The sequence below is a fragment of the Camelus dromedarius genome, chromosome 27 (assembly GCF_036321535.1).
Source record: "Camelus dromedarius isolate mCamDro1 chromosome 27, mCamDro1.pat, whole genome shotgun sequence".
Lineage (NCBI taxonomy): Eukaryota > Metazoa > Chordata > Mammalia > Artiodactyla > Camelidae > Camelus > Camelus dromedarius.
In genome coordinates this window covers 22,918,534-22,943,728 of record NC_087462.1, presented here as the reverse complement: position 1 = coordinate 22,943,728, position 25,195 = coordinate 22,918,534, and the positions used below count along the sequence as shown (strand labels likewise).

Here is a 25,195-nt window from a genome sequence, read left to right as displayed (position 1 = left end):
TTGAGTTATATAGTCAGTTTACAATATTGTGTCAATTTCCGGTGCAGAGCACAGTTTTTCAGTTATACATGAACATACATAGATTCACTGTCACATTCTCAAATTGTTTTAGATGGAGTCTGAGGAGCCCACTCCAGCTGGCTTCTGTGTCTTTTTGACACGTCTCCATTGTTCTTTGAATAATTCCTTGCTTTGTTCCAGGCTAATCTTGTATTTTCCCTGTCCCAGCCCTGGATTTCTTTAAGGAACTCTGAGTCTTTGTAATGGACAATGGCATTTAAAAGCCACGATCTAGATGCTAGGTGTGTTCCCTGCTACTGGGTGTCGATGGTCCCAAGCACTCTCCGCAGAGAAAGCCAAAGGATGCGTGTACACACACACACACACACACACAACCTGTGACTGTGCTTCCCTCTACATCCGGAAAGCCACGAGCTGACTCCCCTCTCCTCGTGTACACCCTCCTCACCCAGTTCTGGCTTTAGTACCTACCCCCCCCCGACCACTTGGGCTCTGGCTTCTCTGCACTGGGCCGCCCCTACATGTGGACGCCCTCCATGTGGACCTCTCTGCTGTGAGCACGCCCCCTTCAGCCTGGTCTGGCTCTGACAACATATGGGTAAACTCCTAACGTGAGGCAAGGCGGCAGCAGGAAAGCTCACGCTGCTGAGACGTGGCACGTGCGACGCCCGTGTAACAGGCCACGCGTGAACAGGCACCCTGCATGTGCTTATGGTCCTCGTCATCTCAGATTCTACTTCTTTTGTTAGTATTTTACGTTTTTATTTTTCATTTTTAAAATTGAAGTTTAGTCGACTTACAATGCTGCGTTAGTTTCCGGTGTACAGCAGTGACTCAGTTATACATATGTGTATTTTCACTGTGGGCTATTACAAGGTATCGAATATGGGTCCCTGTGCTCTACAGTAGGGCCTTGTTATCTATTTTATACACAGTAGTCAGTATCTGCCAATTCTGAACTCCCACTTCATCCCTCCTGCCTACCCCATAACCATAAATTTATTTCCTACATCTGTGAGTCTGTTTCTGTTTTGTAAAGAAGTTCACTTGTGTTATTTTTTTAGATTCCACATATAGGTGATATCACATGGTATTTTTCTTTCTTTCAAATTCTATTTCTAACAGAGACTCTAACAGATGTGCTATGGAGGGTGTTGCTAACCTCTTTCAGCTCCGTTCCAAAGATCAGGAACACATCTTCAAGTTGCCCTTACTTTTTTGAGGCAATTTATTTATATGTTCTTCTTGTTCCACCTCTCATAAGTTTATTCCCCTCTGCGTGAAGCAGTTTTTTCTGCCTTGGTCTTAAATTTACCTTTTTAGAACTTTTAAGGGGCTACAGCAGCCACAAATCCATTTGAGTAAATTCTTCTTCCTCTTACCTAATCCATTCATGATTTTATAAACTTATACTTTGGTCCGTCAACCTCATTTTCAGTTCCTTACTCTGTCTCATTGCTTGACAATACTCAGCACTGGCACAACACTGGCACTTTATTGTTTATCACTGGCAATGTGCTAATGCCACCAGGGAACAGATGAAATCACCTTTAGAGGTCCCTTTTGGTTCACAATGGATAGAAAAATGATCTCTGGGCTGAGTATAATTTGGATTCTCTCTTATAAGCATTCATTTAAGAGAAAGTCAGCTGCCACTTTTCTGCCCACTTGTGGGAGCTGTAGGTTTTTCTGTAGTTGGTCCTTTTTATCCTAGCATTTAACCACTCCCAGGAGCTAAGCACCAGGTACAAGCTGAGCTGTTCACTGAACACTCACTCATTCAGAGTATTTATTCCTATGAGGCAGAGCTCATAGGAAGATCACACAAGGTCAGAAAGAGCACTACATCTACAACTCATCGTTCAGTTACACGTTATTCACTCTACGAGCACTAAGTGGAAGGCAGCGCCGCCCCTACACTCCTCATGCACACCCTCCCAGCTCTGAGCCCTGTCCCCATTTACCAGGTATTCCTCTCCGCCTGAAGCTGTTGTTGATTTTAAAATAACTTTTGAGTGTGAACCTGTTTAAAAGCTACAAGGATTACATAGTTAACAAAACAAATGGGTTGGTTCCCCTTTGGCCACAAGTCTATTCTGTTCCACAATTCTAATAGATTTTCCTCCAAAACTCTCAAGAGAGTAAATTCTGGTTAGGGTTTTCAGATACCTAGTAAGAGTCTGGAGAATAAATGCACCATAAAAGCTCAGGTGCACTTACAAAGAAACTGCTAGTGAACACAGCTGCAAACTAAAATCCGTACACAAACCAGTAGTCAGGAAACACACTGAGGAAGGAAAACGAACACTTAGCGGCCATCTACCACCTACGACGTGGAAGGTCCCGTGTGAGGCTCACTTATGTTACTCCAACTGAAAGTTCCAGAGTTAGAGATGCAGGCACCCTCCCCCGTATAAATCAGTGTATAAACGAGGGATATGCAAAATGAGGACGCTACCGCTTCCCTCTCACCAGGACGCCTCACAACTTTTTGCTCTGAGTTAGCTCTCTGAACTGCCCTGCATTCCTTACTGGCCAGCAAGCTCTAGGAATCCCAGCTGCCCGCAGACCCCCAGCACGCCCAGCACAGTGCCTGATGTACCTTCAGTTTGACATTACCAGATGGCAGATTATGTTTCCATCGTACACACGGGAACCCGAGGCCCTACAGAAGGTCACATAACTCGCCCAGTCCTCTCCAGTTACACAGGGAGAAGTAATGAATGTGCCTCCCCTGACTGCAGTGCACCCACACTTCTATTAAGCAGTTTATTCTGGATTACGTCAAATGATCAGGGAAATGCCAGAATCTATTATAGCTGTAAATTTGGAAAGGTGACATACCGACTCTCAATATAAATAAAAACTTCCTTTTGATAATAAACACCAAAAACATTTGAGTGCTAGTTACTAAGTGCCAGGTACAATGTTGAGCACTTTCCGTACGAACTTAATCCTAACCATCCTATTAGAGTGCCGATTATACCCATGTTACAGACTGAATTTAGAGGTTAAAGTGACCAAGGAAACACATCTATTTACACCGGAACAATGAGAATGTGATCCTTATTCTGTAAGACTCTGAGAGCCTCTGCTTCTAACTACATCCCTATGGAATGGCAAACACTATTTACCTACGGACCCTGGGTGGGGCTGCTCACGGGCTAAATGAGCCGAGTGACAACTGCACGCAGCCTGCCCGTGCCCTCACATCCAGCTGCGTAACGTGTAACGCCAGAGCCTCCAGGGCAGTGCAGACAGAGCTCTCTCTACACAGTGAGGGATTTGAAGACAATGCAGGCCGAGCAGCATGGAAGAGCCTCCCACCTCAAACATACAAGCAAGGTACCTTTTCCTCCTAGCAGAGCTTGAACATGATAAAATAAAACCTTAATAACTGCTCTGAGTTGGCAGCTAGGTCTGAAGGAGACTGCAATAATTCAGTGCGCTCTTCTCTCTTTCTGCCCCACCCACTTCCTCCCTCGTTCATCAGAGCAGCAGATATACCAACAAGACTCTAAAAAGTCCTTAAAAGCTTCCAAATCTACAGTCCAGACTGTATATACGTCACACAACTCAAATAGTCCTTACTGTTAGAGACTGTGAAAAATGGAATCGTCTTTCTACTCGAGAATCATTGGGTAATTTGAAAATGATTTTGACACTTTCAGGGTCATCAGGGGAAGGCTCCGGGGGCAGGCATTCCAACTTCCTTTCCTTCTCCTCTTGTAGGTTCTGCAGAGACACAAAGCAGAGTGAGGCTACAGCTCCTATTAGGGAGCAAGGAAACCAGAAATTCAACCAACATGCAGGTTTACTGGGCAGTCAGACGAAAAATTAATGACCAGCATCAGAAGAAAAACTTCTTGGCGAGAGTCAGAAACACCCTAATTTAAACTCTATGTATTTGACCACATGCTATTGCATCACATGTTATTATTGACTATGTTAAGATACTTAACTGTTTGACAAAAGGGAACGACCAAAAGACATGAGCTTTCATCAAGCGGCAACACACAACAAGATAATGAATCAAGTGTCAGATGAGCTAACGCTGTGCTAAGAATGAACGCTGAACACTACTGCTGTGAATCAGCATTCTCGACCGCTTTACTTTTCATGGAACAGAGTGGTTTTACCTGACTTTCATTCACTCTTGTATTTGTTTTAAAAAAAAAAACTTAAAAAAAATTTAAAAAGACTTCGGCATTGGAGACTGTAAGTCACTCACTACCCCATCATCTAGTTTCCCCTTTCCCACGCCAGAAGAGACCACTTTGGGCGGCTCCCTACCCGCCGCCGCCTCTCCTCTGCCAGCTTCTGCTGCTGCACCTCCTCCTCCTTCCGCCGCTTGCGCTCGCGCTCCTCCCGCCGCTTGCGCTCCTTCTCCTGGTCAGCCCTGAGAGAGGCCAGGTAGGCCTCGTCCTGCTGCTGTCTCAGCACCTGCGTCTGGTTTCGTTCTTCCCTGCGGACAGATCAACAGCACAGAGGGAAAGGATACATCTCGCAGAACTCTGTGTTTTCTTAGATCGAAAACTTTTTTGGGGGGGAGGGCGGGGGCGGTGTCAAAAGGTTGACAGTCCTGGCAGATGACTATTTCATATTCCCATAAAGGGTTCCAAAGCAGAGCGCGGAACGTCTGAATGAGCCATCTCTTCTCTGAGTTTAATTTGGCAGAAAAAGAAAAGGCCAAGTTTTCTCCACACAGTATTATTCCTATAAAATGATCAATGACCAAGATTTCACAGGTAAATGTCTTTTTGGGTTACCGCATTTTTATGTATGCTTTTGTAAAACCAAAAAACCACATACACATATTTTAGAAGATTTAAAAAATACAGAAATATTCAGAGTTCTACTAACCAAAGAGAAAAACACTGTAATGTTTTGGAGTATTTCCTCCTTCCGCTCCAAAAAATTGTGTACGTACATAGGAATGTGTGTCTGTGCTTATAAAATTAAAGGAAAATATCCCAGAATGTTAAAAGTGGTGGTAGGACTATGAGTGTTTTAAAATTTCTTCTTTGTGCTTTTCTGTTTCCTGCGTTTTCTACATTAATTAATGTACATTACTTACACAATGAGGGGAGGAATTATAACCACTCCTCAGTTTTTACATTTAAGTCTTTATATCATGTTGAGCTGCTTTAAATGACATATCTATTCCTGAGCATAGAGTCTTGGCCTTATTTTGAATAGGACTCTATGCTTTAAGAACAGAATCTGATGGAGAGTTATTTAGGTAAAAGTATGTAAAAATTTTTAACACAGAATGAACAAGGCTTTTAAAGTTGCCTAACACAGAGAAGAAATCAGGATTTGTGAAGCTCTAAGTAAGGCACCCAAGTCTGCAGCTGGCCTCTCAGTTCCAGAGAGGAACTCCCCTGTACCTTTCCAGGCGTTCTGACACCAGGTAAGTCTGGTTTGCATCCATGATAAATGTCAGCTGGTTAATGAGGTCATCAGGCTGAATAAGGCCTTCCAGCCGTCCCACCACAGTCATCCTCCGATCCTTCAGCATAATCATGGCCAGGAATGGATAGGTGTTCTCTCGTAAAGCCTGGGAGACTGATAGAAGACCCAACAGATCAAGGGCAGGACTTAGGGATGAAACAGATCAACTCTTAAAGACTTTCACAACAAGCAAGAACTGCTTTAGTCTTGGCTGGGAAAGAAGGGAGGTGTCATTTATTCTCTGCCTTTTTTCCTCCTAGTTTCTTAATCTTTTTGTTGTTGTTATTTATTTGTGTGCCTATTCCTACGTAATCTGATTAGAATAGGATAGGCTTTTCTGGTTGGGTGCGGCTGTCATGATGTTGCTGCAGAGTTCAAGGACAGTGCTGGAAGGAAAAGGATCTCTAAAGGGTCTGGCCGCTGCTTAGCGCCACTTCCCCATGTCAGGGTCAAGCCTACGGTCTCAGCCCTGTGCTGCTGGAGATAATCTCCATCATTGTCTCCTCTGGTTTTTTCCTTCTCTTACCTAATTCCTCCCCTCTCTCCTATGTCCCACCAGCGCCACCCTGCCAAAAAGGGCTAGCTTATCTGTTCCAAAAGAATTTAGAAAGTTGGTCTCCCAAATAACCAAGATTTTACCATAAAGAGTTTTGCCTATGTTTTTTCTTATGGCTTGAAAGGAGAGATTTTAAGCTTCTATTAAAAACATCCTTGGGGGTGGGGAGGTACATCTCAGTGGTAAAGTATGTGCTTGGCGTGCACAAGGTCCTGGGTTCAATCCCCAGTGCCTCCATTAGGGGGAAAATAAAAAATAAAAAAATAATAATAATAAATTAAATTAAAATAAATATATGTTAAAAAAAGGAAAAAAATCCTTAGTCTCCTTCTATCCATCACCCCTTACCACCAAAAGCCACATCAGAGTAGCAAAACATACACCACAGGAACTTAGGAGGTATTTAAAAACCAACTAGGAGTAAAGACTCAGAGGCCAGGCTGCAGGGAAGACACCTGCTCATCTGCTGCATTTCTGGTTCTCAGGATCCACACAGCACAGGGCCTGCTGTGCTAGCAGATCCTCAAAAGCTGCTGAATAGAAGTAGCAGCAGAGTAGCTACATGTTCCTTCACTGGATGCCTTTGTATCTTAGATACTGACTTCTAAAAATACTGGCCTCCAGCTAAGAGTTACAGTCCACACAGATCTGAGTTTTCTGAATCCCTATCGGTACTCAAGGTACTCAAACAACTAACTCATTGTGCAAGAAGCTCTGTTAAAACTGCTGGGGACAAGAACGGCGTCTTCCGCAGAAAGCCCATTAAGATGAAAGGCAAGCTGCTGGCCAGGACTGGGTGTTTCAAAGTAAGACAGGCTCTGGCAAAGGTTAACTGCAATGAATGGGCCAGTCTGACAGACCCGAGCTTGCGCCAGACCTGCCGACCACGTGCCCCTGAGCCGTTGGCTTAAACGCACCGAGCCCACTCCCTAAGCCATGAAGTGGAGGTAACACCCGCGCCACCCCTCAGGACTGCAGAACCGTCAGCTATGAAATCAAGGAGCACGTCTTTCCAGATTATTCCAAAGATACCCCAACCGTCTCAGTGAGACAAAAGCAGCACAACTTACCCCTGTATCCCTCAGGTTTGTTTGTGGAGCACGCCCAGAAGAGCATCCTAGTGTTTATTAGTGAAACAACTTCAGGTGCACAGAGTGTGTTGCTGTGGAGAGGGGTGAGAAGAACTTGCTTACTGTAAACTGTCAGCAAGTAAGACCAGAAAAGAGAAGAGGAAAGGTCAGTCCACGCACCGACAGAACTCGTCAGAGTCCTGGTGATCATCTCCGTGAAGGTAGACCAGAAGGAAGCGCAGCTCCCGTTTGGCGTCGTTGAGTGCCTGTGAGAAAAAAAGATACCAATTATTATGATGACTGTGCTTTGAGCTTTTAATTAGGCTAAGGGTCCTAATCGATACACTATGTATTTAGGAACAAAAGAAGAAATGAGGAAAAAAGGTGAGCAAGGAAGCCAGAAAATTCCTGGGTTTCTACCTTCACACCCCTGGCATTTCTCTCCCTACAGAAAGTCCATGCTAACAAACTTCAACGAAAAGGTTTCAGTGTTGTTAGGATTTAAATTGTATCGGGCACATGAGAGTAGACAGGCTGATGAAAAAAGTCCCCCCTCCCTCAAATCACAGAAAAGCCAGCTGTTCCCACAGTCTAAAGGAAGTTTTAAAAACAGGTGAATCTGACCTGAAAAAGGAGACAAGAATTTTGCCTCTTTACAGCTACAACATCCTTGTAAATAAAACACTGAGAAGATGAGCCTGATTGCAGGCCACGCACCAGGTGGAGCTGGAGGGACTGAGGGGCCCAGAGGCCTCCTAAAGAGCATGCGGTTTAAACGACCTTTAGAGACAAGGCTAGTGTCCAAGATTCCTGCGTATGCGTCTGCATTTGCAGAATATCAAGCACATAATTCAATTAAGATTTCCTGAATGACCAATGGGGGTCCACTCTCAGGATCATAGCAAAGAGGGTATATGAGAGGTGCCCATCTCTATGTCTGTATCTCTAGCATTGAGCATGATGTGTGGCATACAGTAGGTGCTTAATGCTTGTTCAGTGGGGTGGGAGCAGCCAGTGAGAAAAAGCAGATGTGGGAGAATCACAGCAGGAAGCAAGAGTAGAGCACTCTTCTCTTTCCCCAGACAGATTCAGGAATCCTGGAGGCTGCAGAACGGAAGCCCCGTTAGGCCTCTGCCTACAGTGTTACTTCTGCATTTTTCTCTGGTAAACTAGAGATATGCCTAACACCCATAGAATTCTTAATTTTTACCCCTTGAGAGTTAGTAACACTCAAAGGTCTGTGTGGCTTGGGTTGAATGAGATGTGCTGTCTCAAGTCTATGGTCGACGCCCTTATTCAGTTCTGTGAGGGAGCCAGGAAGACTTAGGGTTTGCCTACAAGGGGTTTTTAGTCTGGTATAGGAGATAAGACATGAACACAAACAACTATAAAATAAGGAAGAATGTGAAACTGATATTAGTTAAAAAAAAAAACAACACCACTGTGAGAGTACAAAAGGAAAGATGACTACTTCAGAGTGTAAGGTAGGCAGGGCAGGGGACAACAATCAGGAAAGGGTATAAGAGGGGAGTGACACGAGCTGGTGAAGGATGGGCAAGATGCCAATTAGTGAAAGTGTGAGGACAGCACTCCAGAGAGAGGGACAGTAAAAAGCAAAAGCAAAGGCACAGAGGTGGCAAAGTACAGAGTATGTTAAGCGAATGGTCTGGCTGGAACCTAAGGTATGGGGAACAAGTTATGCAGGAAAGACCTCAAAAGGAGGCTGGGATCAGATCAAGGAGGGCCCAGTTAAAGGGCTTGGTATTTTTCTGTGTAAGCAGTGAAGAGCTATTTTAGGTTTCTGAATAAAAGAATGACATGATCAGTGCTGGGCTATGCTTTCCTTTGAGGATAGAATCATATCAATAAATTGGCATCTATATGGTTTGTGGCACTGACCTGGCTGTACGTTCCCTGGTAGAAGACAGGGTGTGCCCTCCCATATTTCTCTTCAAAAGAGTGCATAAATGAAACAATGTCCCCAACGGGGTCAGTGACCCGGCTGCGAGGGTCAGGCCGTATAAAACGAAGAGCAAACCTGGGGAGGAAGGAATAAATATCACATGAATCGGCTTACTGTAGTGCACACGGAGTGGGCCAGTCTGTAAAGATTCCCACACAGAGCCACAGGCACGGCCGCAGAGGGAGTTCAGTGAACGGCCTGTGAGTGGGCCATCAACCCTGAGAGTACGATCTGGCTCAAAAGGTACAAAACAGTAAGGGTTGTACCACTGCCTAAGAAGAATGCAAATGACTAGGATTATACATTCCAACACTGGCCTAAATAAATCCTGAGTGCTTTTTGCAGAAAAATTTAGGGCTATAAGAATTGGGAAAGGAAAAACACAGTATCCAAAAGAGACCATGGGTCAGGCTGTGCTCCCAGACTCTGTAATGGCGCTGCCTGATAGAGCAGCCACCAGCCACGTGCGGCTATCGAAACTGACATGGAAATGAATTAAGTACAAAATTCAGTTCCTCAGCCATAGCAGCCACATTTCAAGCGCTCGACAGCCACACGTGGTTAGTGGCTTCCACCTTAGACAGTGCAAATACAGAGTATTTCCATCATCACAGAAAGCTCTGTTGGACAGTGCTGCTCTGGGACAGAGCTCTGTCTCTTTCTGGGTGTTCTATTTGCATTTCCCTTTCCTTTTTGTTCTCCTGGAATTTTGATTTTTTTAAAAAGCTATTCAAATTATGGACAAGAACTTCAGTTCCAAACTTGTAGTCATGATTTACTTACTCTTCAAAGGGGCAAGTAAATCTGCTCAGTGAATCACAGTTAACAGCTTCCACGGAGGGAGTTATAAACCTGAGCCAGACAATACTGGCAGAGCTGGAGAGCTGACAGCTCTTGGAAGGTTAAAGGTGGTACCACACACCTGTTTCTGAACAGCCCATCACATTTGTATACCGCCATTTATTTATCCTTCGGGTTTCCATAAAAGGCAATAAGCAGAGGCCTGATAAGTCAATGTGCTACATAACACTAAACAAGTTGCTTGGAAGATACAGTTGCATTAAAATTAGTAACACATGCCATGCATATTTTTTCGAAGGAAAGCAAACAATATTTATATACTTGAGGAATTTTTCAGTAAAGAAAAGCTGACTACACTATTATAACCTCCCTTACCAAATCTTGAGCCAATTCCTTATTCTCTTAACAAATTCCCCATATGTACACAATTTCACTTGGAATCTGCCCTGAGCTATCAAATCAAATTCACTGACACAAACATTCCAGAGCAAACTAACAACATAAGAAGCTGTGTGTGGAGGGGGAGTGGTTAAATCCTTCAGAAGACTGATGTTTTGATAACTTGCTAAAATCAAGTATTTTAGGATTATCTTATTATTCTTTTAAGTTTTCAAATTTTGGTCCATTCAAGAATGGATAAAGGTTTAACTTTTCTGTTTCTCATTACAATATATCCCCAGGGCCAACACAATTTATGATAATCAGCTTAAAAAAAAATAGAGGTGTCAACTGAGTCTTCATGGGGTGGGTACAGCTCAGTGGTAGAGCATATGCTTAGCATGTACAAGGTCCCAGGTTCAATACACAGTACTTCCATTAAAAAACAAAAACAAAAATAAAAAAAAAAAAACCCTGAGTCTTCATTATGATTTTAAAGGTTCTGATATGTCCATTCTTAAATAAAACAGGATGGGAAAAGTACTAATCGTTAATTGGTGAACAACAAGACCTTTGCTAAAGCAAGGAAGCTATTATGGCAGCAGCTCCATCAGACACCAAGCGGCCAAGGTGGAAGATACTGTCTGATCCTCACACTTCTGCAACTGCCGGGTCCTTACCTTCAGCCTCTGCTCCCGAGAGCAAGGCAAAGACCAGCCCATGTTCAGGGGGAGGTACAGGCTGCCCTGTATGCAAGGCCCAGACGACATGTTCTAGCTCCATCTGTTGGCCTGGATGCTCATAAATATTTCAGTTCTCCACAAAGCATTGGTGTAGGTTTATCTACTACTCAGCTCCAGGCCAGACACCCCAAGCCTGATGTGCCAGCAACTTGGGCCCCATGACAGTTTCTAGCCTTTTTGTAGCTTCCTGTACTAAGCTGAGTGGTACGTGAAGGAAGTGAGAACAAACTTGAAGGTGTGAAGCAAGGGGGTATACATGTGGAAGGGGTCCAGTGTCAGCAACCCATGGGTTGCTAGGACAGAGGGAAATGTATAGAAGGTGTGTTTAGAACGGTGAAACTTACAGGAGGAATCCAGAAAAAAAAGTAGGTGAACTCAGAGGAAGAGAACCTGTTGGGATTATGAACTACAGGACGGTTTAGGGTAAAGTTACAAGAGTGTGAAGCTAGTAGATAACAGTGGTTGGAAAGGAACGGGTGTGAAGATTAACTAGGAAATGTAAGGGAACAAACATGGTGGGATGGGGAGGATGCCACACATGTAGGTAGAGTCATTTGTGAAAATGATAGGCAAGACTAACTTTAAAACAATTCCATTTCACAACATCTGTTGTTATGCTTGAAAAACAAAGTATTTTCACATTATATGAACACTTCAGAAAAAGTACTCAATCTGATGACAAACTGGCAAGTCAAAACTGATAGAGATTAAATCTCATTCCAGTCTATGTTTTAGCTCCAAAGTTTACCCTCTTGCTAATAACCACTACTAACACATAAATACAAAGGTACGTACCTAAATATATCAAGTATTGTGTAATAGGTAAACCGGAATGGAAGCATTATCAAGTAATAACCCCATCCAAGCAGCCCCTGAAATTCCAAAAACAAAGTTAGAGCTCATTCTCTCGACCCTTAATACCTTGTAAAACTGCTAGTTAAGAATTTCACTCTTTTCCGTCTTTTCACAAGAGTCTCTCCCTGCAATAAGTGATTCTCTCTTTCTGGGCACCTTATGCTTCTTAAAAACCAACTACTTTTGACCTAATTTCATCTAACATTATTATATTTTCCTTTTCTCAAATAATTTTTGTATTAAATTTGCTTCAACACTTTTTTTCCCGCTACTTATACTGTCAAATTCAACTGCAAGTTTTCCTCCCCAAATCATAAATTTTCATTCTTTCCCTTTTAGAGTTAACACACTAAAATACAGTATTTAAAAATAACAAGAAAGATAACCACTATTACTACCCTGGGCATTTGTATATAAATGACATAATTATATTAACCATAACTATAAACCTCCATATAGCTGCTAATCTTAGTGATGATAATGTTAATTATTATTTTAACAACACTGATTTTTGCTGCTCTTATTATTAACTAGCATAGATAAAGGGCTCTAAAGTTTACAAAGCATTTCTTATACGTCATATTGTGTTAACCTGAGACCCTCTCTGTGTCCATGGCCAGAGAGCTCAGAGGCTCCACAGTGGACATCAGGGACCCAAATACTTAGTAAAGCCCAAAACAAAGTGAGGAAACATTGGGCACACAAAGAAGGACCCCTTGGGTCATGTAATTGTTTTAGGAATCTCTGCTCTTCTGCTTCAGAATACCCCAGAGCAACTACTTAGAAACTCCATTTTTAAAACACTGCCAAATATTCCACAAAGAGGTATGATGATGGATGATGGAGTAAATTCCAGCTGCTGCAAGGGTAAAGGAGGTGCCTTCTTGGAATTCTAAATCCAAGTGTAAGAGGTGCATGTAACTCCAAGAATAAGAAAAAGAAACTCCAAAAAGCTCCTTGGAATTCATTATCAGTACACACACCTGACTTACCTAATTTCACTGCAAATAATCTGAAGGGGGAAGAACGCCTCTGTTCCTCTCTAGATCTCCAACAGCAAAATACCAAGTGCACTGGGGCACTCTTAAACGCCTGCGAATTTAACTGAACCACCTCCTTGCTACTGGCCCTTCAAGACTAATTTCAAAGATATGGCCAAGGCCCCCACAGTTCTTCCCTAGACGTAGCATAAACTTAAGCAAAAGGAAGCAACAAAGAATTCAGTAACATTCTAGAAGCTGAAGCTCTATTAAACATGTAGCAAACATTTTTAGACATGTAAATAAAGCACTATTACTCAAAACAAGGCAAAGGAAACTCTTCAAATAACTGGCATAGAAATGGGAAAAAAAGGACAGTTACTCTATTGTTCATTAAGGAATCAAAGAAAAATGATAAATCCAATAAATCTGCCAAGGAGCTAGTCTAGCTAACAGGTTTACATTCTGAGTATTTCCTTCGGTCCTATCATACAGAGAACACCATAACCAGGTAAATGAACTTATAAAATAAAAACGGGAGGTTCCAGCGATGAAACAACTTGCCCTTGGTTGTGGTCTGGAGACAACGTAGCTGTAGATCCTGTGGTCAGCTGTATTAACCTGCAGGGGTCGGGATGGCGGTGGGTTGAAAACACTTGGTACACCCTCTTGCTCATTCAGTCTGTCCTGTACAGCAGCCTGGGAAGAAAAAAAAAAGTAGCAAGAGCTTCAGTGATGCTCTCATCAGACTAGAAGAGACGAGGCAACCATTGCTCAGTGTTTCAAAACAGGTCACCAGGAAGTATATGCTCATGGACCTTTAACTTATGGTGGGAGGCGGGCAAGCTGTGGTGATGGCTTCAGAATTCACCCACAGTAGAATAGTCCAAGCAACTTGCCTGGATGCTCCATTTATAAGCAAGCACACTGCTTTTATTCAAGTGGTGTGTGTTACTTAGAGTGGCTGGGATGCAAGGTGCTTCACTGTAACAGCCTGAGGAAAAACGTCAGCAGAAAATACAATGCAGGCAGTGCCCCCAGAGCTGTGCGACAGAGCAGTTCTGATGGGTGTTTTTGACGGAGGGCTTGGCTTTGCAGTAGAGGAACTTGGGTCTGAATCTAACTCTACCACTTGGAAAAGCTGCGTGGCTTATAAGCCTCAGTTTTCTCATGAGCAAAATGAAGAAACAGTATTTCTCGGGGTTTGACAATTTGATGAGGTGACCATACATAAAGTTTCTAATACAATTCTTGGCAACAGATGATGCTTAGTGAAAAAAAATCTTAGTCCCTTCCTAACTCAGCTCCTGAAAATGGGTATTTGTCCCAGTGTAGTAAAAAATTCAGCCTTACCCAAAGGAAAGCCTGGTCCTTGCCTTGCCTCCTGGAGATAACCTGTGCCACACCTGACAGGAGTGTCTTTGTTATGGGATCTTAGGATGGGGCTGACCACCCCAGAAAGGCCAACCATGTGATTTAGGCCGGGACTTGCAGTAATGCAGTACCAGTCAACCTGAAGACTGAGTTCAGTCACATAGGCAACCAACCAAATCAATCATGCCTATGTAATGAAGCCCAAGTGAAAACTCTGGACCTGGAAGCCGAGGTGAGCTTCCCTGGTTGGCAATACTTCATATATACTGTCATACATCTATGCCATGAGGGTAACATGCCCTCATTCCATGAGATAAGTATGGAATCTTTGTGTCTGGAACTCAAGACTCTGCCTTACGTTGTCTCTTTCTTCAGCTGATTTTAATCTGTCTCCTTTCCCTGTAATAAACAGTAACTGTGAGTTATAATAGCTTTCAGTGAGCTCTTCTAGTGAACTACAAAATCTGACGGTTTTAGGAGTGCCCTGAACTTGCAGTTGCTGTCAGAAGTGGGGGTGGTCTTTTGGAGGACTCGTATGACCTTGACAGCTGGCTTTCAACTCTGCCAAGTGGTTAACTTCAGGCAGTCCTCTAGGTTTCATGTTTTCAAGTATGAGGACCCAATTCAATGGGTAAAGAACAGTCTTTCCACAAATGGGACTGGGACAACAGGACATCCACGTGCAAAATAATGAAGCCTAAATCACACTATATTACAAAAAGTAACTCAAAATACATTAAAGACCTAAATGTAACAGCTGATATTATAAAATTGTTAAAAGAAAACATGGGTGAAAATCTTTGTGACCTTGGATTAAGCAGTAATTTGTTAGACAAGACATTAAAAATATAAGCAACAAAAAGAAAAAAACATAGGTAAACTAGACTTCATCAAAACCAAAAATTTTTGTGCATCAGAGAAGTCAAAAGACAACCCATACACTGTGGTTACGCAGTCCTGGTTACAGCAAATGCACCCCAAAGTACTAGTGGTGATGGGACATCCGGTAGGCAAGTTACCCTGGTTTAAGAAAAAATAATTTTTGTACTGTACGTACAACTTTTCTCTAAGTTTGAGATTGTTTCCTCATTCTATGAAAGGTTTGAAAAAAAAAAAAGACAATCCACAGAATGGGAGAAAATACTTACAAAGCATGTATCTGATAAGGGTCTGGTATCCAGAATACATACAGAATTCACCAATGAAAAGACAAACAACCCTATTTAAAAATGGGCAAAGGATTTGAATAGACATTTCCCCAAGGAAGATACACAAATGATCAAGAACCATGTAAAAAAGACGTTATTACATCATTAGCCACCAGAAATGATGGGATTAAGGGTGAGCACTGTCTTATTTACACTTTTTGGAAATATTTGCCTGTGTGAGTGTGCATGTGTGCATGGGTACTTTTCCAACAAGTTTTTAACATTTCTATGTCATTTCCTGTTAAAGAATGATTGATATTACACCAGAGTAACTGTAAACCAACAAATAAAAGAGGAGCAGCAATAGCAATAAATCAAATTTAAATTTAAAGTAATAAGTATCACCTGATATTAACAAAAGGTATTATTACAAGAAAGTTCTCACAGCTATGTGTCTGTATGTGTCAAATAAAATAGTCAAACTATATATAAGCTAGAAAATGTCTCCCTCTCAAAATAAACATAGAATTAGTGCATTTTACTTGCACCACGTAGGCCTTTCCACAGCATGTAGAAAAGCATTCTCTTTGATACACTTGTTACTAACACTGGGAAAGCTTATGCACTCTGTCAGCACACCTAGCAGAGCTGTACACATAAGGAAGTCTGGAAGGACATGTAATACACTAAAACGTCAAACGTGGTTATCTCGAGTATGGTTACCAAGAACTTTCATTTTCAACTTTATAAATTCTGTTTTAAATTTTTTGCAGACATGTATTATTTTTGTAATTAGGAAAAAAAAGACATTATCAATGGGAAATAAGGAAATCTATAAAACCACATTCAGGTTCATCATGTCAAGTAGTCTTATTAATAAGTAAACAGAAAAAAATAGCAGATTATAATCATACATCTAATAAGCTTGATTGAATGCAGACACCAAACCCTTATCCCACAAAAAACACACTGCTTGATAAACACCTAGTTGTCAACAGTGGTTGCTTCTAGGAAAGAAAAAAGAGAGGAGGTGGGGTGCGGGCTGGGACAACACACAAGCAATGTACATGGGGCTTTGATTTTATCCATATCTGTTTAAAAGAAATTTGAAACAAGCATTGCAAAATGTCTGGTTTTCAGGAGCTGGATGGTAGGTACATGGTTGTCCCTTTTATCTCTGTATTTTTCTCTAAGTTTGAAACACTTAATTTAAAAATATTTATTTCATAATAAGGAATATTATTAAATCACAAGAACTTCCTTAATATATAAATGTTATATTAAAAAATAAAATGAAAGATCAATATAAAAAGAATAAATTTTAAAAAGCCAACAGGAATTCCAAAGTATTCCTAAATAACTCTTGGGCCAAAGAAGAAAATCAAAACTTTTAAAATGTATTTTCAGAAGAAAATCCACAGCCGTAAATGCAAGCGTACCAATAAATTTGTATTCTTAAAAAAAAAAAAACCAGCAAAAATCAAGATGCTAAAAAAAAGACAATCATACAAAAGTGTAAAAAAAATTAGATTTTGCTTAATAAATAAGCAGAAAAAAAGAACTGATAAATATAAGAGCTTTTTATAAATAAAACAATCAAATTAAAAACTAGTCTCCAGCAAGTATCATTTTTAAAAAAGGAAAAAAAGCATAAGAAAATAAGGAGAAGTGGGGATAACAGAGCAGACACAGAAGAGAGTAAAAGACGTGCTGCTTTGTACAGCCTGTACCATAAATCACTGAAAATCTCTACGGAAAAAGCATTTTTCTAAGAAAGCTTGTTAAGAAAGAAGTAGGGAACAGATTATGAATAATGGGTAAAAACACGAAGAAGTTAATAAACAATAGGCAAAAATAAGTTTTCAAGTGCTGTCTTTCAAATCTTTGCTATTTATGCTTCTCAACTCATTTTACCAAGTCAGTCATTTTTTTAAAGCCAGCATATGCCTGAAATCAAAGTCTAACAGAGAGAGAGCACCAATGCATCACACAGGGCAACATCATTCCCTCTGCCAACATGCATTTCCCCCTGAATTCTCACAGTCATCATTCCTTTTCATCACTCAGGTGTCAGCTCAAATATAACCTCCTCAGAAAGGCCTTACTTATTAAAATAACCTCCCAGATCTTCTCGGTTACATTTTCTGCACTCATTTGTAGCATTTATTACAAACTACAATTACCTAGAATTAAACTCCATGGGAGTAGGGACTTGGTCTTGTTTGCTGGTATACTGCCAGGCCCTAGAATTTAATTCCTCAAAAATAGTGCTGCATAACTAAGTATCACTTAGGAATATATTTTCAGAAATCCAGCACCCTATTCAAATAATATACCGTAACTAAAACAGAATTTCAAAAAGAGATCAAAAGGGTCCTTGATAAATGTCAACATCCACTCTTGATATAAAACTATTACTATACCAGGATGGAAAAACAGTCAACAGATACCCCCTGAGAGCCTATGATGTATCAGGATCAATTTTAGATGCTGGGAGCACAGCAGTTAACAAAACCAAAAAAACCCAAAACAAAAACCAAAACCCTCTGCTCTCATGGAAGTTACTTATATTCTAGCGGCTCTATCTCAAAACAATGACCAACATCACACTTGATGATCAAACACTAGAGGCATTATAGTAAGGACAAGACGTTTGCTACTACAGTTATTAACTGAGATTGTTCTGAAGTTCTAGCCAATTCAATGATCAAGTAAAACAGAAGGCCCATATACTGAAAAAAAACAACATTGAGTTGCACATGACACAACTACCTAGAAAATCCAAAAACTAAATTATAAAATAGGTAATAAGAAGGCTCACATTATGGTATCTGGTTATAAAACAAACATAAAAAACAGTATTTTTTCCAAAGGCCATTAAGAAAAAAATAAAGAGGGAGGGACACTATATTAAGGGATTTGGTCACAACCTCTTCTATGATGTTATAAACTTCGATTATAATCTTCATCTTGCACAAATTTATTTTTAAAGACCAAAAAGTCATACATTTAAAAAAAAAAATCTATTGAGAGGAGATTCATGCTGTGAAAAAAAATACATGTCTTTGAGATCTGTTATCAGACCAGGGAAAAAGAAAGCAGCTCAGAATGAATCCTACTATACCTCTATGTTCCAGTTATGCTGTTCCAAGGTATGGCGACACTGATCCATAGATTCTATGCCAGTCAGATCCTGAAAAGAAAGTTAAGAACAAAGTTGCTTAGGGAAAAAAATGACAGTACTTACTGGATATTTTTACTGCTAAGAGAATACTTATAAATACTGCTGGGAAAATACACTAAGAAGTGTTGAAGGCAGATGTTCAAACATGGTCAAACTTCACTATTCAGAATTTATTCACTCTGTTATTATAGATATTACTCCCATTGAAACAAAAATGAAAATTTCCTGTCTTGCAAAACTTCAATCAAGAAGACTACTTGATTAAAAGCAATGCTATCTCAAATTCAAGTTTAAAAATAAAAGATTTCTTCAACCTCTGGGTCCAACAAAATATTCTTTAATGCTAACCATCTATTCTGTTTATAATACATAATGATATAATTATGCAGGTTTTTTTGCAAAATGCAAGGCTGGTCATTAACTTACATCATTTTACCAACTGCCACATAATTTAGCTTATATTATAAATTGTACAAAACTTTTTATTAAAAAGGGCCTGTAATTCAGACGTTTCCCTACAGTAAGAATTTTCCCTACTCTGTTCTCCTTGTACTGCTCTCAAGCTTCACTTTGTCTATGACCAAAGCTCCTTCTCTGGCTCCTCTTCTTCCATTCCCTCTAAATGCAGGCGTTTCCCTACGGATGTGCCCTTCGTTTTTGTCTTTTTCTGGCAATCTCATTTAATCCTCAGCCTTCAATGATCCTTTCTACTCAAATAACTCCTAATTTAATTTCCGGACCCACCATCTCTTCTCAAGTTTAGCAGCACTTTCCCAAGAGCCTATTCCACATTTCCACCTAGATGTGGCATCAGCACTATTTAAAACCACCATGTGTGTTACCACCACCACCACCCTCCAAAATACACAGGCAAACATGACACCTGGAACTGCAGCCTTATCTCTGAGTGCGCTCTATCCCTTGAACTCTACGCTTCATCAGTAATCAAGTCTGTTTTCTGTATATCTACAACCACATTTCCATTTCCAGAGCCAGCACCTTTAATCAAGCTTTTATAACATCTTGAGTGAACTGTCAAATTAAATTTCTTTCCTTCCTAACTCTTCCCCTGCCCCCAGTCTCTTTTTGTGTCTGGGTGTGTGTCTGTTACTCCTCTGCTCAAAACATTTCAGTTGACTGGATAATAAAATACAGAATCCTTAGTTTGGCACTCAAGTGTTCCTATAATGTGACCCCAACCTAGCTTTCTATATTATTTTCTACTTCCCCTTAGGTGTCCAATACTCAACAAATCTAACAGTCCACGTGTACATCTAATGACCAGGATTGCCACAGAGCTAAATCCTAGCCTTCCTTCCAGGTCAAATACAAAAGCCAAACCCATCCATCCATCCTTTCATGCAACACACATCTATTGTTACTGTCTGCTTTGTGTATTACTCTGTCCAGGGTTTTGGGATGAATACAACACAGTCTCTGCCCTCAAGGAATTCCTCTTAACAATCAGCAACCAACAGCAAAAAGAGACTGAGCTCAACCTGACAAGAACGTGTTAACAGGCACCTGTGAGTCAGGAGCCTGAGGTTCTTTGGTTCTGCATCCTGTGATCATGGACCAGACACATTTTAACTCTGAATTTTAGCTTCCTTTATGTGCAACATGAGGGATTTAATTTGGACTGAATAGCCAGAGCTTAAAAGAACAAAACAAAAACTGAAGTTTGCATTCTTTAGGTATGCAATTGCCTTTTTTTAAAATTCACAAATAGTACATAAACTTCGCTAATAAAATTATATGTTTAAAATACTGTAAAATTTTCAGTACTTCAACTGGAAAGCTTTGCTAAGAACTCTAAAGCTCTAGTAAGGACTCTTGGCTTCGACAACTCTGATAATCTGGATATTGGTTCCTGACCTTCCCAGGCCTCTCCTACCAGTTTGGCTATTGCCTTCTGGCTTGTAACAGGCTCCCCTTTAACTTCTGACTTCCTTACAGCCCCCTGCGGAGAACAGGGATGTCCAGGGTTCCACCTTCCCTCTGTACATTCTCTTTAAGAACTGGATTTTATTTTTACCTTCTCAGGGTGTGAATGACCGCTCTGCCTTTAAATACCAAAAATGTTTCTACCTCCCTCATGTACCTATTATTTTCTACCTTCTTTCACAACTATTTACATTCATTCTACTACTCCTTAAGCGCAATGTCTGGGATTCATCTATACACAATGCTCCCCAATACCTAGCACATCGTAAGGGCTAAAAAGGTTGCAGAAAAAGTTAGTCCAAGGTAAAAAGATGTTTTAGTATAAGCTTCAACAATCATAGCTATAAAGTGAAATCCTCCAGACATTTTCACCAAATCTCATTGTACATTAATGCCCTGAGACTTTTAAACTCCAAATATTTTTACTAGATCCTAAGATAGCTGTTAAAAATGCAAATTTGCAGAATCTTCCTGGCGATAAGTCAGGGATGGAGCCAGAGAATCAGGGTTGGTTTGTTTTTTTAAAAAAGCTTCTCAGCTGATTCTAATGTACAGCCAGATACTGTACAATTGTACACAGGACTAGAGAGAGTAATTCACTAATTAAAATAACTTTTAAAAAAGGGTTATAAACATTGTAGGACAGAATAATCAGGGTAATTGCACATCTTCAGTATACTGAAATAACCTAATTTGCAAGCAAAATCCTTTTGTAAGTAGTGAATCAGGGTAAACTGGAAGCCTAACTGAACAAGCCTGCTTTCAACCACTGCTGATGAATATTAAAGACAGGCACCAGCCATAGTCTAGGACAGGACTATTCATTCATATAGCAACAAATACGCACTGAGCCAGTATTCTAGACATCCAGGACATAGATGTAGTCCCTGCTCTCATTACATTTGTTTCCTACCAGAGGGAGACCAAAAGAAGCCACACACACAGAGCAAATAAATGAAAACAATTTAGGCTAGGGGATTCCTTAGGACTGAGTGCTCAAGGAAGGTCCCTCCAAGGAGGTAACATTTCAGAGATCTGATGAAAGATAAAGGTCTAACCGTGGGGAAACATGTCCAGGCAGAAGGACAAATGCAAAAACTCTGAGACAAAAAAATACATATGAAACAACCTCACTGAAGGGAGTAGGGGTGGGGGGGGGAAGGTGCTGACCTAAGCAGCTGGAAATGAGTGTGGAGTCCGTAAGATTAAAGGCAAAAGGAACCGCATACAAGCACGACGCTTCATTTGACAGAGTGGTCTTACATGGGGGTATGTGTTAATTCTGAAGCCACTGTATCTATATAAATATACTGGACTTGAACAATTAAGTAAACAGATCATGGGAGCCAGTTTTCTCATTGTTGAAGTGGGAAGTTACAGTCACGGGGAGAAGGCCAGAATAATCCATGTGGTAATGGATGGGAGTTGAAGACATTTGAGTCAACTCATGCTTAAACTTATTACAGACAGATGGTTGCATACAAAACTAGCTAGCTTAGTACATTCACATCCTTGCTCTGTCAGCTGAGAGCACCTAGGATCAACAACACACACGCCAGCAGCAAGCACACACATCGCCCAGATTTGGGGTTCTAACACTGGAGCATCTTGCAGTGCCAGAAAGAAAGGAAGCACTCATAAACCCCACAAGGATGGGGGTACATCGAAGCGATACAGGAATCAGAATCAACTGAAAGAACTCTGTGGCCAAAGCTGGTACAATCTGAGCAACACGAAGTAATACTGGATTATAATCCAAAGAACAAAACAAACATCCATGAGTCCAGACAGATAGAAATACACGATTAAATAAATAAATAAACAGGGGAGAACAGACAAACATCTTGCGCAGAATTCCAAGTAATTATGTAAATAGGTACTTTGCCTTCAAGGAGGTGGATTATAATTCTTCACTCCTTTGGTATGGGCTGTGCATATTGACTTCCTTCCAAAGAGTACAGTATGGAAAAGCAAGAAAAAAGATTTAACTTCATAGTGGAGAAACCTGACAAACACTACACAGCCAAGGTCAACATGATAGTGATAAATCATGTTGACAGTAGGCACCCTCGATAAAATGTAATGAAAACGCACTTTACAACCCTGTGGTCTTGGTCCTCAGACCCCTAACTCCAGCCTAATCATGAGAAAAACATTAGCCAAATCCCAATTGAGGGACAATCCATGAAATACATGACCAGCGCTCCTCAGTCAAGTTATTAAAGACAAGGAAAGTCCTAGAAACTGTCACAGCCAAGAGGAGCCAATAGTCACTAAATGCAAGGTGAGATCCTGCAACAGAAGAAGGACATTAGGTAAAAACTAAAGAAATCTGAATAAAGTATGGCTTTAGTCAATACTTCAGTGCAATAACATTGGCTGATTGTGACAAAAGTGCCCAACCAATCATGCAAGATGTTAACAGGGAGCACCGAGTGACGATGGGGAAGTCCGTATACTACGTCTGCAAGTTTTCTGTAAATCTAAATTTATTCTAAAATAAAAAAAGTTTACTCAAAAAGAAAAAAAAAAAAACTGGGGTAGGAGGGACACACCTGAGACAGAACAAGCTTGGCAAGTTGGTAGATAAGGTCTGAGGAGTAGGCAGGGGAGACAACATTCATCTAGGGCAGTTTCTCAGCCTTGCTTGCATATCCAAAGCACCAGAGGGGAATCCACAGGTGACTAGAGCCCTCCCCTCCTCAAAGCAATTTAATCAGATTATCTGAATGTACCGTCTAGGCATAGGTAAACTTTTTCCTGGGAGGGAGGGAGCGAGCTTCTAGATGATTCTTCTGCAGAGCCAGGGTTGAAAATCACTAACCTAGAGCCTTAATTTAATTCTGTTCAGCAGAAGTGTCATGACCATATGTAGATTTTTTTCAAGTTATTTTAGCTTCTGTGTGAGGAATTAATTGTAGAGGGCATGAAAGAGAGCAAGACACCAGCAAGGAGTCCAAGGGAAAGAGAATGGTGGTTCAGCATAAGATGGTAGCAGTGAAGAGGGGAGGAGGAGGATAGATTGGGGGTATCCTGTAAAGGTAGAGCTGAAGAAATTGGATAATGTGTGCAAGTGGAAGAGAAATATTAAGATTGATTCATAAGTAAATGAGATGATAGTGTTATTTACTAAGAATGAGGTAAATTGTTGAAATAATTTTGCCCATCTTAGTGAGAAAATTTTATTTTTGGTAAAGGAAAGTGTTTACAAAGATTAGGAGAAAAAGTGGAAACAGACTGCTAAACACAGATAAATGCACTTATTTACTCCATCAAGATGCTCAGTGCGTCGTGTGGGAACAGATTCCCTGCCCTCAATGCTAGCCCCAGGATGGCCAGTGACCTCTCACAGGGGCAAATGGAAAACATGCCAGACTCACTTGGCACTCATTGTCTGAAAACAGCTGCACTCATAAACCTGGACAAGGGTTGGCTACCTAGGTTTTCTCTGTTTTATACTTTTTAAAACCTAGTATAAGTGAGGTTAAGAAAGTTTAAATACTAGAGAAAGATAGGGAAGGGGGAGGTTTCCTTGTGGTCACAACCACTATCAACTGTTTAACATTTTAGTATATTTCCTTCTAGTTACCCACACTCTAAGAAGAGGATTTAGAGTTTTGATCCAATTTCCCTTTCAGACTTTATACACACACACACACACACACACACGGACTGGTTAATGGGCTTTGCTTCTCCTTTCTGGACTGTAAGCATCTTATGAAAAATCTATTCACCTTTGCACTTTGATGTCTGTAGGACTCTTCTGGTGTTTTCGCTTGTGGCTTGGGAACCAATCTTTCCACCTTACTCCTTCCACATTGTAACCAGCCCCAGCTTTCACATCACTGCATACAGTCAAGGTTTGGGGAGCTTTCTCTATTTTCTCTTCTTCTTGAAATTCCTCTCTCCTATATATGTACAAATCTGAGCATTCTTACTTATTCTACCAAGGAGTCCCTTATGCATTAGTCTTATAACCATTTTAATGGTTATATAATATTCCAATTGGCTAAAACAATATACATATAGATGTTAAAACTGCTTCTGATTTTCTGCTATTAAAACAGCACTTTGATGAACATTTCTGTTTATCAGGTTTCTCTGTATTTAGGATTTCCCCTCTTAGGATCCAGTTAACATTATGGGCCAAGAAATATGCATTTTTTTCACAGTCTCAAATTTCCCTGAGAGGAATGTGCATATTTTAAAGCTCTTGATACATATTGTTAAAATGCACTTCAAAAGGCTTATTCCATTTTATACTGAATAGGGCTGCTTTCAACATGAGTCAAAAGCTAAATGTCTCAAGCCAATAGCCATTTCAGCACCAATTAAGTTTTGCAATGCTAGCTTTGTTCAAAAAGAAAGAATACGGCAGCTTTGGCCGGAGACACCGCATTAACTTTGCTACCAATTCTTTCCTTAGCAATAACATTTTGCTATAAGCACTTACGGAAGAGGTGAAACAGGGAAGTAGACAGAATGTTGTATTTAATAACCTCAGTCACCGGTTTCAAGTTCCTCCCAAACTAATTTCTTTAGAACTCAACAGGCTGTAATTCTCTTTTAAAAGGAACTTTCTTTTAAATCTAATTACCCCCACCCCAAAAAATTTAAAAAAAAAAAGGAACTTTCTTTTGAGAAGAGCACTCTTATCTCTCTATCCCCAAGACCCAGTGCAGAGCCTCACTTAGCATACAGTAGAAAATGTAAGAATGGATCCT

At 40.7% G+C, this 25,195-nt stretch overlaps 1 protein-coding gene across 2 annotated transcripts in view; it reads right to left on the bottom strand.

The window, feature by feature from the left end:
- The window catches only part of FAF2 (Fas associated factor family member 2), a 47,350-nt gene that overhangs the window by 4,289 nt on the left and 17,866 nt on the right, over positions 1 to 25,195 (bottom strand). For both annotated transcript variants that reach the window (XM_010992417.3, XM_064480112.1), the window contains exons 2-10: positions 18,468 to 18,536; positions 13,386 to 13,520; positions 11,782 to 11,858; positions 9,001 to 9,139; positions 7,282 to 7,367; positions 7,102 to 7,193; positions 5,412 to 5,589; positions 4,315 to 4,486; positions 3,613 to 3,756 (exon numbers count right to left, since the gene is read on the bottom strand). In XM_010992417.3, the coding sequence (XP_010990719.1) occupies positions 3,613 to 3,756; positions 4,315 to 4,486; positions 5,412 to 5,589; positions 7,102 to 7,193; positions 7,282 to 7,367; positions 9,001 to 9,139; positions 11,782 to 11,858; positions 13,386 to 13,520; positions 18,468 to 18,536 (1,092 nt within the window). The remainder of the gene's footprint in view (positions 1 to 3,612; positions 3,757 to 4,314; positions 4,487 to 5,411; positions 5,590 to 7,101; positions 7,194 to 7,281; positions 7,368 to 9,000; positions 9,140 to 11,781; positions 11,859 to 13,385; positions 13,521 to 18,467; positions 18,537 to 25,195) is intronic.